This window comes from Pristiophorus japonicus, chromosome 7 (assembly GCF_044704955.1).
Source record: "Pristiophorus japonicus isolate sPriJap1 chromosome 7, sPriJap1.hap1, whole genome shotgun sequence".
NCBI lineage: Eukaryota > Metazoa > Chordata > Chondrichthyes > Pristiophoridae > Pristiophorus > Pristiophorus japonicus.
The window spans coordinates 81,359,296-81,375,833 of record NC_091983.1 but is presented as its reverse complement, the minus strand read 5'-3'; the positions used below and the strand labels follow the sequence as shown (position 1 = coordinate 81,375,833).

The 16,538-nt window shown below is 46.2% G+C and overlaps 1 protein-coding gene across 2 annotated transcripts in view; it reads right to left on the bottom strand.

The window, feature by feature from the left end:
- Nucleotides 1-16,538, bottom strand: part of wdr35 (WD repeat domain 35) — a 276,662-nt gene that overhangs the window by 200,632 nt on the left and 59,492 nt on the right. For both annotated transcript variants that reach the window (XM_070885100.1, XM_070885101.1), the window contains exons 10-11: nt 14,936-15,121; nt 1,139-1,199 (exon numbers count right to left, since the gene is read on the bottom strand). In XM_070885100.1, the coding sequence (XP_070741201.1) occupies nt 1,139-1,199; nt 14,936-15,121 (247 nt within the window). The remainder of the gene's footprint in view (nt 1-1,138; nt 1,200-14,935; nt 15,122-16,538) is intronic.

Below are 16,538 nucleotides of genomic sequence, written 5' to 3'. Positions count from 1 at the left end.
TGTCACTTGAACCCAAATAATATCAGATAATTAGTTTAATGTAGTACCTGTAAATGTTAAGAGTATTGATAATTTTGTGGTTTTCTGGTTAAGGAGCAAAGTATAAAAGATGAACAAATTTTACAGAACATTAGTGCATCACTGAAAATATTCATATGCTAGATTTTTATGGCACACTGTTTATATAAGAGATCCAGAAAGCAAAATGCTCAAACACACCAAAGTTAACAGCACTTTTGGTTATGGCCTCTCCTGTAATGTGCAATAAACGGCTGGGATAATGGTGGTGTCCACTGTCCGCCAATATCCAAGAGGGCCTCAGCCCATTGTGGAGCAGCCTGGAGAAAGTGTCAGCTACAGGAACATCTATAAATATTCCCTGAAAACTTTGAAGGATCCCAGCAAGACAGTTAACTCAATGTGGTAGCACTGGAAGCACTGGCAGGTCTTGGAACCCTGTCTAAAAAGATCAATGTCAACCTGATTTCAAGTATACAAGGCAGCATCTCAGAGGGACTAAAGGATATTTGGTTGACTCATGATTTTAGGGATCTTTCTGATTCCATGAGATCTGTTTTTCCACTGATTACTGGTACCCAGAATTGTGTTTGCAGTATGAGTGGAGAAGCTGATGTGTGTGCCTCAGAGGCTTCTTTCCCTTACGATAACTGCACAAGGGAACACCTCATCAGCTCCCCACATAAATCTTCATCCAGGAATTCAGGGCTTCTAGGCTTTAAACAGAAGTTTCTTGTTGTAACCTCACTCTGGCCTAACTCACTTTGAAAATAAATAGCTCTGCAGCTGTTGCCTGTAAAACTGAAACACTGATTTTTTTTTTATATATAAAGCTCTTGAGATGTGAGGACACTGGCAAGGCAGTATTTATTGCCCCAATCCATTCACCGGAGGGTATTAAGTCAATCACACAGTGTGTGACTGGAGTCATATGTAGGCTAGACTGGGTAGGGATGGTAGGTTCCCTTTCCTGAAGGACATGAGTAAACCCAGACGAGATTTTACAACAGTCCAGCGACTCATTTTCTGGTGGTAGCACACAATGAATTCAAGGTCACAAATCACTATCTGAAACACTATTTTTCATAATTTCATCCATAAATTGAATTTGTACACTCACCAATGTCAATATATTTTGAATCCAAGGGAGTTCCAATGGAATTACACAACACAAGAACAAACTAAAACAGGAGAAAATTACAAGATGTTATGGCAATAATTTTAAAAATAATCAAGTACATCTTAAAATGTATTAGGTTTTTAATCAAAACCAGTTGCCTATATTTTAATTGGCATGCTGTGAAAATGAATACAAATGCATACATACTGATATTACAGATACATGGCCGTAATTTTCTGTACCTGGGCGGGTCAGGTGTGGGCAGTCGGCGTGGTGGATCGCGACCCTGTTGCGGCTTCCATCCCGCTACAGAAATCGACTTTGTGTCAATGGGACCAATTAAGCCCACCCTGCATGTTACCCGGCCCTATTAAATGGTGCGGGTCTGATGACATGATCCATGACACGTTTTCAGCCAGGATATTTAAAGGAGCCATGGCCACATTTCATTTTAAGGTACGTCTAGGAATGTGGAGGTTTTGATTGCTCCAAACAATTGGAGATGGCTGCACATAGGCAAAGGGCTGCACCCAGCTTCTCCAATGACTCCCTCTATATGCTTGTGGAGGGAGTCAGAGCACGCAGGGAGGTCCTCTTCCCTTCCAATGGGCGGAAGAGACTTCCCCATGAGACAAAAAAAGCCTGGCTCCAAATTGTAGAGGAGGTCCACAGCAGGGATGTGTTCAGGAGGACCTGGGCGCAGTGTCGCAAACGTTTCAATGATCTCATTAGATCTGGAAAGGCAAGTACAAAGCTACACTCAACTTCATCCCACTGTGCCTCTCATCACACCCCCATCGCTCTGCCTACCATACCCTACTCCTACACATCCTTACTCACACCAATATACCTCGCATGTCTAACCAGCCCTCTCTAACTACATTACCACATCCCAATGTTACTAGCCACCCCTCACACTCTGCCTTATCCTCATGCGAACATACCAACTAGCAACACGCAAGGTGGCCACTTGGCATTGCCACTCCAATCCATCATAGTCTCCTTCTAAAGATGTAACCCATTCATTCCTTACACTCATTCCATCGCTCTCGCTCAACATTCTTTCTTTCCCTCCTTGCAGGGGAGCGCACAATAAGAGGGAGGAAGAGATCATTTGCCACCCTCACTACAGCAGAAAAGGCTGCGTTGGAAATAACGAGAGCGGCCAAGCAATTGGAGGTGGGAGATGGAGAGAGGAGGACATCGCAGCAACCTGGTGGCAGAATTACATATCATACAGCTACATGGTATACATCAGTCACTCATATGGGGACTGATGTCATCAGCCACTGAATGGTCATCATGTGCATAATGGTATGTGTACCCATTCTTCATATGGCATATCTAACTAATCTCTTTACTCTCCCACACGTCCATCAAGAGCCCCCCCCCCCCCCCCCCCCCCCAATACAAGAGCAAGAAATGGCCGACCAATTGAACAAATACTTTGATTCTGTCTTCACTAAGGAAGACACAAATAACCTTCCGGAAATACTAGGGGACCAAGGGTCTAGCGAGAAGGAGGAACTGAAGGAAATCCTTATTAATCAGGAAATTGTGTTCGGGAAATTGATGGGATTGAAGGCCAATAAATCCCCAAGGCCTGATAGTCTGCATCCCAGAGTACTTAAGGAAGTGGCCCTAGAAATAATGGACGCATTGGTGGTCATTTTCAAACATTCTATAGACTCTGGATCAGTTCCTATGGACTGGAGGGTAGCTAATGTAACACCACTTTTTAAAACAAGGGGGGAGAGAGAAAACAGGGAATGAAAGACCGGTTAGCCTGACATCGGTAGTGGGGAAAATGTTGGAATCAAGTATTAAAGATGAAATAGCAGCGCATTTGGAAAGCAGTGACAGGATCGGTCCAAGTAGGCATGGATTCATGCTTGACAAATCTTCTAGAATTTTTTGAGGATGTAACTAGTAGAGTGGACAAGGGAGAACCAGTGGATGTGGTGTATTTGGACTTTCAAAAGGCTTTTGACAAGGTCCCACACAAGAGATTAGTGTGCAAAATTAAAACACATGGTATTGGGGGTATTGTACTGATATGGATAGAGAATTGGTTGGCAGACAGGAAGCAAAGAGTAGGAATAAACGGGTTATTTTCAGAATGGCAGGCAGTGACTAGTGGGGTACCGCAAGGTTCAGTGCTGGGACCCCAGCTATTTACAATATACATTAATGATTTAGACGAAGGAATTGAATGTAGTATCTCCAAGTTTGCAGATGACACGAAGCTGGGTGGCAGTGTGAGCTGTGAGGAGGATGCTAAGAGGCTACAGGGTGACTTGGACAGGTTAGGTAAGTGGGCAAATGCATGGCACATGCAGTATAATGTAGATAAATGTGAGGTTATCCACTTTGGTGGCAAAAACAGGAAGGCAGATTATCTGAATGGTGACAGATTAGGAAAAGGGGAGGTGCAACGAGACCTGGGTGTCATGGTACATCAATCATTGAAAGTTGGCATGAGATACAGCAGGCGGTGAAGAAGACAAATGGCATGTTAGCCTTCATAGCGAGAGGAATGGAGTATAGGAGCAGGGAGGTCTTACTGCAGTTGTACAGGGCCTTGGTGCGGCCACACCTTGAATATTGTGTACAGTTTTGGTCTCCTAATCTGAGGAAGGACATTCTTTGCTATTGAGGGAGTGCAGCGAAGGTTCACCAGACTGATTCCAGGGATGACAGGACTGACATATGAAGAAAGACTGGATCAACTAAGCTTATATTCACTGGAGATTAGAAGAATGAGGGGATCTCATAGAAACATATAAAATTCTGATGGGATTGGACAGGTTGGATACAGGAAGAATGTTCCCAATGTTGAGGAAGTCCAGAACTAGAGGTCACAGTCTAAGGATAAGAGATAAACTATTTAGGACTGGGATGAGGAGGAACTTCTTCACTCAAGAGAATTGTGAACCTGTGGAATTCTCTACCACAGAAAATTGTTGAGGCCAGTTTGTTAGATATATTCAAAAGGGAATTAGATGTGGTCCTTTCGGTTAAAAGGATCAAGGGGTATGGAGAGAAAGCAGGAATGGGGTACAGAAGTTGCATGATCAGCCATGATCATATTGAATGGTGGTGCGGGCTCGAATGGCCTACTCCTGCACTTATTTTCTATGTTTCTATGAAGATGACTCCTCAGAGGAGCCTCCAGCCTCCGAGGGTGCAGCATCAGCAGACATGAGCGCACACAGCATCAGTGTAGAGAAGCACACCTCGGTGGGTCCCACACAAGTGAACAAGAGCTGATGGTGGAGACAGGGACAGCAGTGGAGTACCCTCACCGGAGGGCACAGGTCACTTCCTGCTCTACTCACCTATATGTGGAAGTTGAGTCTCAGGGGCCATCCAGAAAGAGAGTGATACTGGAAGTGCCGCAAGGAGTGCAGGAGGCTCTGACAGGTTTTGCACTGACGATGTTTGCAAATGTTCAGAGAATAGAGGAGTCCATCTCCACATGAGCACCACCGCGTTGCAGGTGATGGTGACTGTAGACTCTTCCATGGATAGGATGGCCACCTGCATGGAGCAGCTAATGCGCCACTCACAAGAACACATGGTCTCTATGGAGAATAGATGGCAGAGGCTCATAGACCCCCTGTCTAGGAGGGATGTCGGCGTAGACGTGGGTTCTCATGTTTCCATTGATGTGCAGCAAGGTGCTCTCCAGCTCCTTGCTAGCAGGGAAGTGCGGGTGGCTCATCAGAGCGATGATGGTGAGAGGGGAGAGGGAAATATGAGCTTCCCTCAAAGTGCTTACACTTTTCCCCCATTGCCACCCTCTCAGGTAGAGCCCCAGATGACTCCTTGGATTGCGATGGCAGAGTCTGCCCCTGCACAGTCACAGAAAGAGCACTTAGGCAGGGCCATCACAGGCTCCAAATGTTTCGATGTTTCTATGACATCTGCCAAGAGTGTCTAAGCAGTCGCAGCAGGGAAGTGATCAGGCTGCCTCTACCTCTGCTGAAGGCACAGGGGTAGCACCTTGTAGAAGCACGCGGATGAAACACAAGTCGATTCACAAAGATAGCCACTAGGGGGTTTTAGTCAATGTTAATTTCAAGTTTCTGTTAATGTACTGTCAACCATTAAAATCTTTATTCTCAGCACTTTCTCATCTTGGACACATTTGTGTGCACCTTTGGAAGTGGTTGAGTGATTTGCAGTGATGAGACATAACAGGACCTCCAGCAATGATGATCAATGTGAAAGGAATAGCTTGGTTATTGTAGGGATCCTTTATGGTGTTGCTGTGGGGTGGTGCAAACCTGGCACAGCATATGGCAGCCATATTAGATGTACTGTGTAAAGTTAAGTAAATCTGAACATGATCGAGCCATCCGTGGCCTCCCGGGGAGCAATGTGCTCAGGTGCTGGTGGAATCTGGCCCGCAGATTTCTCCAGTTTCTGCTCTTCCTTGTCTTCCAGCTGATGCTGCTGATGCTCCTCTTCCTCCTGCTCCTCCGCCTCTGAAGAGGCTGTGCGCTCAAGTGCAGCACTAATCCTTGCTGCTGCGTTATGTTGTGCAGGGCACAGCAGACCACGACGATTTTGGAGACTCTAGCTGGTGCGTACTGAAGGGCTCCTCCAGATTGGTCGGAAGTGCATTTTGAGCATGCCTATTGTCTGCTCTATTAGGCATCTGGTGGAAATGTGGCTTTTATTGCAACTCTCCCCTCAGTACTTGGCGTCTTCAAGGATGTTATAAGCCACGTCTTCAGTGGATAGCCATTGTCTCCCAACAGCCAGCCAGAAAGTCTGTTTGAGGAGGGAAGAGCTGAGGGAGGTTGGACTGGCAAAGGACGAAAGAGTCATGGCAACTGCCAGGAAATTTGGTGCACAAATGCATAATGATCTTTCTATGGTTGCAGACCAGCTGCACATTGAGGGAGTGGAAGCCCTTGCAGTTCACAAACTGTTATGTATGTAAACATTACCAATGTGTAAGACTTGCCACCAGGGGGTACACCTGTAGGAGATCCAAGGGTCATCTGCACACCCTGGGCAAGCAGGTATAAAAGGCTGTCTACCACGCTGCTTCCTCACTCTGGAGTTACAATAAAGAGACCAAGGTCACAACAGTTTGAGCTTAAGATATACAGTCTTGTAGAGTTATTCTGAACATAACAATTGGCGACGAGTAACAGATGACGAACTTTCACACGGTTATGGCTGCCGTTGGTAGACTTGAGAGATTTGTTGAGGGTGATGATTGGGAAGCCTTCGTTGAGCATCTTGACCAGTACTTCATGGCCAACGAGCTAGAAAAGGAAGAAACCGTGGTCAAGCGCAGGGCAATTCTCTGCACAGTTTGCGCAATATATGGCCTCATCAAAAATCTGCTTGCACTGACGAAACCAACGGAGAAGACATATGAAGAGTTGTGCATACTGGTTCGGGATCACCTCAAGCCAAAGGAGAGCATCTTGATGGCCAGATATCACACTTATACGCACCACCGCTCCGATGGCCAGGACGGGGCGAGCTATGTCGCCGACCTAAGATGCCTTGTGGGACCGTGCGTATTTGCTGGATTTTTGGGGGAACTATTGCGGGACTTTTTCGTGTTTGGAATCGGCCACGAGGTCATTCTTCGCAAACTGCTGTCTGCCGAATCCCTAGATCTGAGCAAGGCCATCACGATAGCCCAGGCTTTTATGTCCACGAACGATAACACTAAACCGATATCATTGCAGCATCGAAACTCACCGGCAAGTACTGTGCATAAAATAATGCCTTCAGCAGGCAAAACTGTACATGGCAGGGCCTACACGCCCGCAGAGGCCAGACCTAGGATGACTGAGTCCGCCGTGGAGCGTGAATGCGAATCCATTAGCACCATGTTAGCACTGCGGGGGTAATCATCGAGCCCATCAATGTCGATGGAAGCACTATGTGTGCAAGGGCTGGGGAACAATGGGGCACCGCCAGCGAATGTGCAGACGTGCTACGACTCACCACGTGGCAGAGTCGGCAGAAGATGACCGATCAGGCGCGGATCACGCTGAACGACTAAGAGAGGCAACTCAACCCGAGGCTGAAGAGGAAGTGTATGGGGTACACACCCTCACCACCAAAAGCCCTCAGATAATGTTAAAAGTCAAATTAAATGGCATTCCAGTTTCCATGGAATTGGACATGGGGGCGAGTCAGTCAATTATGAGCCAGAAGGCTTTTGAGAAAATGTGGGGCAACAAGGCACAAAGGCCAAAACTAAGCCGATCCACACCAAGTTGCGCACTTATACCAAAGAGCTCATTCCCGTCATTGGCAGTGCGGCAGTGAAGGTATCGTACAATGGAGCTGTGCATGATTTATCACTATGGATTGTACCAGGCGATGGCCCAATGCTGTTCGGCAGAAGCTGGCTAGGAAAGATCCGATGGAACAGGGACGACATCAAAGCACTGTCTTCGGTGGATGACGCCTCGTGCGCCTAAGTGCTAAACAAATTCCCGTCGTTATTTGAGCCAGGCATCGGCAACTTCACAGGCGCAAAAGTACAGATCCATCTAGTCCCTGATGCATGACCCGTTCATCACAAGGCCCGAGCGGTTCCATACATGATGCAAGAGAAAGTTGAGATCGAGCTGGACAGACTTCAACGAGAGGGGATCATATCACCAGTCGAGTTCAACGAGTGGGCCAGTCCAATTGTTCCGGTGTTGAAAAGCAACGAGACGGTCAGAATCTGCGGGGTCTACAAGTTAACGATCAACCGAGTCTCGTTACAGGACCAGTACCCACAACCCAAAGCGGATGACCAGTTTGCAACGCTAGCAGGGGGGATGTCGTTCACCAAGCTGGATCTAACCTCTGATTACATGACACAGGAACTGGCTGAACCTGCGAAAAAACTGACGTGCATCAACACGCACAAAGGACTGTTCATATCCCACAGATGCCCCTTTGGGATTCACTCGACTGCGGCCATCTTCCAAAGGAACATGGAGAGTCTGCTGAAGTCGGTTCCGCGCACCGAGGTGTTTCAAGACGACGTCTTGATCACTGGCCACAACACCACCGAACACTTGCACAACCTGGAAGAGGTTCTCAAGCGACTGGACAGAGTGGGACTCAGACTGAAATGCTCCAAGTGTGTTTTCTTGGCGCCAGAGGTCGAATTTTTGGGGAGAAAGATTGCAGCAGACAGCATCAGACCCACGGACTCCAAGACGGAAGCCATCAAGAATGCATCCAGACCACAAAATGTGATGGAGCTGCATTCATTCCTGGGACTCAACTATTTTGGTAACTTTCTGCCGGGGTTGAGCACTTTGCTGGAATCTTTGCATTTATTGCTACGCAAGGGTGACGACTGGGTTTAGGATAAATCTCAAGAGACAGCCTTTAAAATGGCCAGAAACCTACTATGTTCTTACAAGTTACCTGTATTGTCTGACTAGTGCAAACGTTTAGTACTAGCTTATGATGCATCTTCGTACAGGGTCGGTTGTGTGTTACAGCAAGCCAATGGTCAGGCAAACTGCAACCAGTTGCATATGCGTCCAGAAGCTTATCTAAGGCTGAAAGAGCCGACAGCATGGTTGAGAAAGAAGCATTCGCATGTGTATACGGGGTTAAGAAAATGCAACAATACCTATTTAGACTCCGGTTCGAGCTCGAAACCGACCACAAGCCGCTCATTTCATTGTTCTCAGAAATCAAAGGTATTAACACCAATGCTTCGTCCCGCATCCAAAGATGGGCACTAATGTTATCTGTGTATGATTATGTAATCCGCCACAGACCAGGCACCGAGAACTGTGCAGATGCCCTCAGTCGGCTACCATTGTCCACCACCGGGGTGGAAATGGCACAACCCACAGACTTGCTTCTTGTAATGGATGCTTTTGAGAGCGAGGGGTCACCCGTCACGGCTCTCCAGATCAGGACCTGGACTAGCCAGGACCCGGTGTTATCACTGGTAAAAAGCTGCATCCTCAATAGGAGCTGCAAGGAGAAATGCAAGGATGAAATGTCCATCCATTCGGACTGTCTCCTATGGGGGAATTGTGTAATTTTGCCAAAAAAAGGCAGGGAAACGTTTATACACAACCTTCACAGTACCCAGCCAGGCATAGTCATGATGAAGGCTATCGCCAAATCGCACGTTTGGTGGCCCGGCATTGGAGTCATGCGTACACCAATGTAACACTTGCTCACAGTTGAGCAATGCACCAAGGGGGGCCCCCACTGAGTCTGTGGTCATGGCCCTCCAAACCGTGGCCCAGGGTCCACGCAAATTTCGCTGGCCCCTTTCTCGGAAAGATGTTCCTAGTAGCAGTGGACGCTTACTCTAAATGGATTGAATGTATAATAATGTCATCATGTACGTCCACTGCCACCACTGAAAGCCTCCGGGCCATGTTCGCCACCCATGGTTTACCCGACATCCTTGTTAGTGACAATGGACCATGTTTCACCAGCTCGGAATTCAACGAGTTCATGACCCGCAATGGCATCAAGCATGTCAGGTCTGCGCTATTTAAGCTCGCATCCAATGGTCAAGCAGAACGGGCAGTCCAAATCATCAAGCAGAGCTTGAAACAGGTGATGGACGGTTCCCTGCAGACCCGGTTATCTCAGATTCTGCTCAGCTACCGCACGCGACCCCACTCGCTTACTGGGGTTCCCCCTGCAGAATTGCTAATGAAGAGAGCACTCAAAACCAGGCTCTCGTTAGTCCACCCAGATCTCAATGATTATGTAGAAACCCGGCATCACCAGCATAACATGTACCACGATCGTGCAGCTGTATCACGTGACATTAAGGTTAATGACCCCGTGTTTGTTCTTAATTGCGGGCATGGTCCCAAATGGGTTGCTGGCACGATCGTGCAGCTGTATCACGTGACATTAAGGTTAATGACCCCGTGTTTGTTCTTAATTGCGGGCATGGTCCCAAATGGGTTGCTGGCACTGTGTTAGCCAAGGAGGGGAATAGAGTGTTTGTTGTCAAACTTTTGAATGGACAAACGTGCAGAAAGTACTTGGATCAGACCAAACAGCAGTTTACTGACAACCAAGAACAGTTTGAAGAGGACATTAACATCAATGATCCACCCACACACCCACAACCAGCAATTGACCTCGCGGTCAACCACGAGTATGAATCCACCATGCCCGACAGGGAATGATGTTATGTATGTAAACATTACCAATGTGTAAGACTTGCCAGCAGAGGGCACACCTGTGGGAGACCCAAGGGTCACCTGCGCACCCTGGCAAGCAGGCATAAAAGGCAGTCTACCATGCTGCTTCCTCATTCTGGAGTTACAATAAAGAGACCAAGGTCACAACAGTTTGAGCTTAAGATATACAATCTTGGGGAGTTATTCTGAACATAACACAAACACTTCTGGGTTAGGATGGGGTGCCCTGATGGCCACATGTGTGCAGTCAATGACACCCCAGCTAAGCCCGTGTGGTAGCCTGTGTGCAACAACCACCCCACATTAAAAGAATTGACACACAGGCATCTTCCACTCCGTTAACATGAAGTTCGGGTCCTAGAACGTTAGGACCCTTCATGGACAATCCCAACAGCGACAGGCCGGAATGCCGCACACGACTATCTGTCCCACCTGTGACAGAGTCTGTGGCTCTTGTATTGGATAGTTCAGCCACCAAAGAACTCACTTCAGGATTGGAAGCAAGTCTTCCTCGATTCCGAGGGACTGCCTATGATGATGATGATGCACCCTTGGGAAGCCAGCCAAAGTTGCAAAGCCGAGCGCCCTCTCAGTAACACTGGCTTCATCAGTGGCAAAGTTGATATAATTAGCAGACTTGTCAAACAGAGCTTTGGTGAACTGTGTGATGCATCTGTGGGCAGATGACTACGAGATGCCGCAAATGTCTGCTGCAGATCCCTGGAAAGAGCCTGAGGCAAAGAAGTTGAGAGTGTTGGCGACTGACAGCCACTGGTAAGGCATCTTCACCCGCTCCTCCGGGCTGCAGGTCTCGCTCCAGCAATCTGCAAATGTCTGCGACAATTTGACGCAACAGCCGGAGCCTTCTTTTGCACTGCTGCTCAGTCATGTTGAGGAAGCTCATCCTCTGCCTGTATACCCTGTGTTGGGGGTATCACCTCCGGCGCAATGCAGCCCTGCGCTCGATGCCCTCTGTCCTGTGCAGCATCAAGTGGTTGAGAAGAAGGTTGGTGGTGGTGTTGTTGTTGTTGTTTTTGGTGCTGCTGGTGTTGGGGCTCATCGTAGTCAGATTCTGAGGACCAAGGTGACATTATAAATGGCACCCATGCTGATGGAATAGATGGCAGGTCAATTATAGATCAGAGGAGCAAGCTGTCAATGGTGTGAATGGTTGTAACAATGAGGTGAGACTGGATGGCGACTTTTCTGGAAGCACTTGCAGCCTGTAGAAACATGGAACATAAAAAATAAGTGCAGAAGTAGGCCATTCAGCCCTTCGAGCCTGCACCACCATTCAATAAGATCATGGCTGATCATGCAACTTCAGTACCCTATTTCTGCTTTCTCTCCATACCCCTTGATCCCTTTAGCCGTAAGGGCTACATCTAATTCCCTTTTGAATATATCTAACAAATTGGCATCAACAACTTTCTGTGGTAGAAGTGAAGAAGGTCTGAGTGAAGAAGTTTCTCCTCATCCTCGGTCCTAAATGGCTTATCCCTTATCCTTAGACTGTGACCCCTGGTTCTGGACTTCCCAAACATCGGGAACATTCTTCCTGCATCTAACCTGTCCAATCCCGGCAGAATTTTATATGTTTCTATGAGATCGCCTCTCATTCTTCTAACTTCCAGTGAATATAAGCCTAGTCGATCCAGTCTTTGTGCTGGGAATGCAGCTAGCAACAGCTTCTGCCTGAGGAAAATGATCATCTGTGAGGTGGGAGATTTTATAGTACATTTCATGCTGTCATCTAATCAGCCAGAGCAATGGCCACTCAACTCCTGCCTCAGGCTGGCAGACGAGGTTCCTGAGCTACGTGAACCCTGTGGGCAGCCAGGAAAATTCAAACCGTAGGTTGAAAAAGGTTCTTAAGGGTCTGTCAACAACCTGTTAATTATTTGAATTAGGTCGCCCGCCTGCCGGTCGGGTCACTGCTACACCAGCAAACGCGCCCGAGGGAGAGGTCCGTGGGGACGGAATAACGGGGGGGTTCCCAGCCCGCTACAACTTTTTTCAAATTTCCCACCCAATCCACCTCTAATCACGCTCGCACGGACTCCAGAAAATTCCGGCCATTAGCACTGAAATAAAATCTGGAAATGGTTACCATCGCAACTACAGACTCCATCTCATTCTCATCCTTTCAAGTGCAGCACATAAACAAAAAAAAAAATTAACCTATGACAAGCGATAAGCGATGAAACAGAATAAGCTAACAGTATTTTTTATAGCTGCTGGTGAAAGTTAATACATCATACATTAAAGTTCTAAGATAAAGGTGAAGTTATGCAAATGCTCCGAAGTAAAAGCTTCATGGTAAAGACCACATTAATCATGCCATGAAGTTCTTGTTTGTAAAACACGAGCCTTTGTATAATTATTATTTATATGGATTTATATGTAATTCACAAGATAGTTGGCCAGTTAATGAGTGATCAAATTTTACCAATTCTATTGCCAGCGTGCATGTTCCATTGCAGGTCCTCATGGTGACAGAAAAAATAAAACATTTTGAAAAGTTAATGGCCATTTGCCCAACAAGCTTACCATTTTTGGTTGACCTCAGTCCTACCTTCCCAGCATATCCCTCAATCTTCAGTAATTTTTCCAGCTATGAACTCTAATAGGTCACCTTGAAGTTTCCTCTTTTCAAAAGAACTATCCCTATTTTCTTAATCTTTCTATTATTATTTTAATTCCAGAAATCTGGTCATCTTTGCCACTCTATATTGTATGCTAATGCAATTATCTAACTCCTAAGGGAAGGTGCTGCACCAAGTAGTCCAGATGGGGTTTAACCAATGTATTATACAAATGCACCACCTCTCGATTACTATTTTATCCCTCTGCTAATGGAACACAGTAACTTGTCTGTCCTTTTCATTGAAGCCTTTGTGCCCTTCTGACTCGAGGGAGTGGAGTTGGGGGCTGTACTAATGGAAGCAGAAATGGGAAACAGTGATTAATTTGATAGGAGCAAGGTACATCAAAGACAGAGGTGAAGGAGCATTTAAACAAAATTAACAACGCTGGTATCACGATTATGAATAAGTGTGAGTTCAGTCATCATAGTCTGCCTTTTGTACATACTGCTTTTACTCATCTCCCTTTTTATTTGTCTTTTCCTCTCTATGCTCCATTATTCCTTTTTGCTTTTCTTTTCATTTTCCCTTCATCATCCCTTTCTTACTCTTCAGTTTAATATCTCCTGTTTGTTTGTGCAACTTCATCTCCTCTCTCTCCACCACATTTCCACCAGCATTCATCCAGTATTCTACACTTACTACATTGGGAAAAAGATTAGGACCCAGTAAAAGCAGAAAAACAAAAGGAGATGAACAAAGCATGAAGAGATCCAGGAGTTGGGGTGGATCACAGTAGTCATGTTAGAACATCCTGCTGGTAATTGCACCCATGGATGCTGGGGTCAGAATGGAGACAGACTTCGGAGTAAGCTTATTTAGTGGGAAGTAGAAATAGTGATATGGGATTTACTCTACTAAAGGCCAAGATGATTTCTGGGAAATGTAATACAATTTTGCTGAAGGAGGGTGAATTTGGAGTCCAGGATGTTGACAAACACCAAGAGGTACATTTGCTGACTGTGAATAGGGGAATAAATTGTTAAAACTAAGTTCATAGACAAATTTGACTTTTGTGATTTAAAAAAAAAATGCATTTCTAAGGTAACTTTTATTTTTAGGGTTTATAAGTGTAGGGAGTAAAGGCTGTATTTTTCAGAATTCTTACTTTGCTGGATTATGATTTGATAGAAGTGTGATTGGGGAGAATATTGAAATTAGGGAGAAAAGTACTCGATTATGATTGGTGAATTGCAAAAATAATAGCTAATTACAAAAGGAAGAATTAGGGCCAATCTTCCTGACCCCCTGCCCCCAAAATGCGACAGTCAGATAAAAAGGGTGGAGACCCAAAAGCAGAAATGTAAATAAGATGTTCCCGACATCCTACGTCCTTTTTCAGATCATTCACTGACTGGGTGCCTGAGTGCAAGGGGACCCAGAGATCACGATGCTGTAGTCTAGCCTTGGACCCCTGCAGTGAAGAGGATCCATGGGAGCATGGGAGTCTCAGGGACAGGACAAAGAATGGAGATAAAGCCACAAGACGGAATCAAGACTTTCTGGCTATCAATCACCATCAATAGCTAGAAATTCCTCATGTCCGAGGCCCAACATGCAGCTGCAGGAAATCCTGTCCCGTGATTCGGAGGCTGGACAGGAACAGTGCACTTTGGGTGTATATATTTTATTATTTGTGCCCATTGTCATTTTCTGGCATCTGACGCTTTCTTCTCCTTGCTTTAGAATATTAGCATCCTCGCCCTCCCCTACATCTTGCTGCCCTGACCTGCTGTCAGAAGAATATATGAAGCTAGGTACAGGAGTAGGCCCTCAAGCCTATACCGCCATTCAATTAGATAATGACTGATCTGCACCTGAACTTCATTTACTTGCCATTGAATGTATTTTGTCAGTTTTGTGATAAATGCTAAATATACAGTTGATTAAATATTTCGGTTACAATATTAATATTCTCCTCCCTTTGAGGGGAGTTAAAATCATATGAAATGTAGTGATTAGAAATAATTTCTTACCTGGGGAGAAGTTTCATCAGCCTTAGTTGCTAAAATGCAAAAGTCCCCACACGTAGTTATTGAAATCAGACTCTTTACGTACTTTACATACTTTTCATTGTTCTTGGTGTCCCAAAAGACTACACAGTATTCCAATCGATCTGGTCTGGTATATGCATATACTACTGTGTTGGAGCAATAACCCCACTGCCAAAAGACAAAAATTGGATCAGTATGATTGCTGAATATAAAAAAGGTTATTGTTTCATAAAAAATGTGCTGTTTTGACCTCATAAATCATTAAAGTGACAGACCAAAAAGTTACTTGTGAAAGTCTACAAATCAACTTTTGATCTCTCCAGTAGTCATTAAGGGCCCAAGTTTCGGCCTCAGTTGCTCCTGATTTTTTGGAGCAACTGGTGTTGAACGGAGTATCTTAGAAATTCAAATTCTCAGCATTTAGTTTGCTCCAGTTCTAGTCAGTTAGAACAGTTTCACTTTAGAACAGAATTTTTTTTTCCAAAAGGGGGCGTGTCCGGTCACTTACGCCTGTTTTCAAAGTTTCGGCAGTGAAAACTTACTCCAAACTAACTTAGAATGGAGTAAGTGAAGATTTTTATACGCTTGAAAAAACCTTGTCTACACTTTAGAAAATCAGGTGTAGGTTACAAATCAGGCGTAGGGAATGGGGGGGTTTAAAGGGAAGTTTACAAACATTAAACACTTCAGTTTTACAAATAAAGAGCCATCATCAATAATAAATGATAAAAACATAAATAAATCAACCAATAAATCAATCAAAAAAAATTAATAAGAAATAATTTTTTTTAAATCAATAAAACAAAACATTTTCTACTTACAGACTGCAGCACCGGGAGCACCCCCCCCCCCCTCTCTCCCTCTGTGTCTCTGTCAGTGTCTCTATCTCTCTGTCTGTGTCTCTCTCTGTCTGTCAGTGTCTATGTTTCTGAGGGAGAGAGGGGGGGGGCAGGGGGAGGGAAGGGGGAGAAGGGGAGGGGAAGGGGGGGAGAGGAGAAGAGGAAAGGGGGGAGAGAGGAGAAGGGGAAAGGGGGGGGAGAGAGAAGGGGAAGGGGGGGGAGAGGAGAAGGGGAAAGGGGGGGAGAGGAGAAGGGGAAAGTGGGGGAGAGGAGAAGGGGAAAGGGGGGGAGAGGAGAAGGGGAAAGGGGGGGAGAGGAGAAGGGGAAAGGGGGGGAGAGGAGAAGGGGGGGTTGAAAGGAGAAGGGGGGGTTGAAAGGAGAAGGGGGGGTGGAAAGGAGAAGGGGGGGTGGAAAGGAGAAGGGGGGGTGGAAAGGAGAAGGGGGGGTGGAAAGGAGAAGGGGGGGTGGAAAGGAGAAGGGGGGGTGGAAAGGAGAAGGGGGGGTGGAAAGGAGAAGGGGGGGTGGAAAGGAGAAGGGGGGGTGGAAAGGAGAAGGGGGGGTGGAAAGGAGAAGGGGGGGTGGAAAGGAGAAGGGGGGGTGGAAAGGAGAAGGGGGGGTGGAAAGGAGAAGGGGGGGTGGAAAGGAGAAGGGGGGGTGGAAAGGAGAAGGGGGGGTGGAAAGGAGAAGGGGGGGTGGAAAGGAGAAGGGGGGGTGGAAAGGAGAAGGGGGGGTGGAAAGGAGAAGGG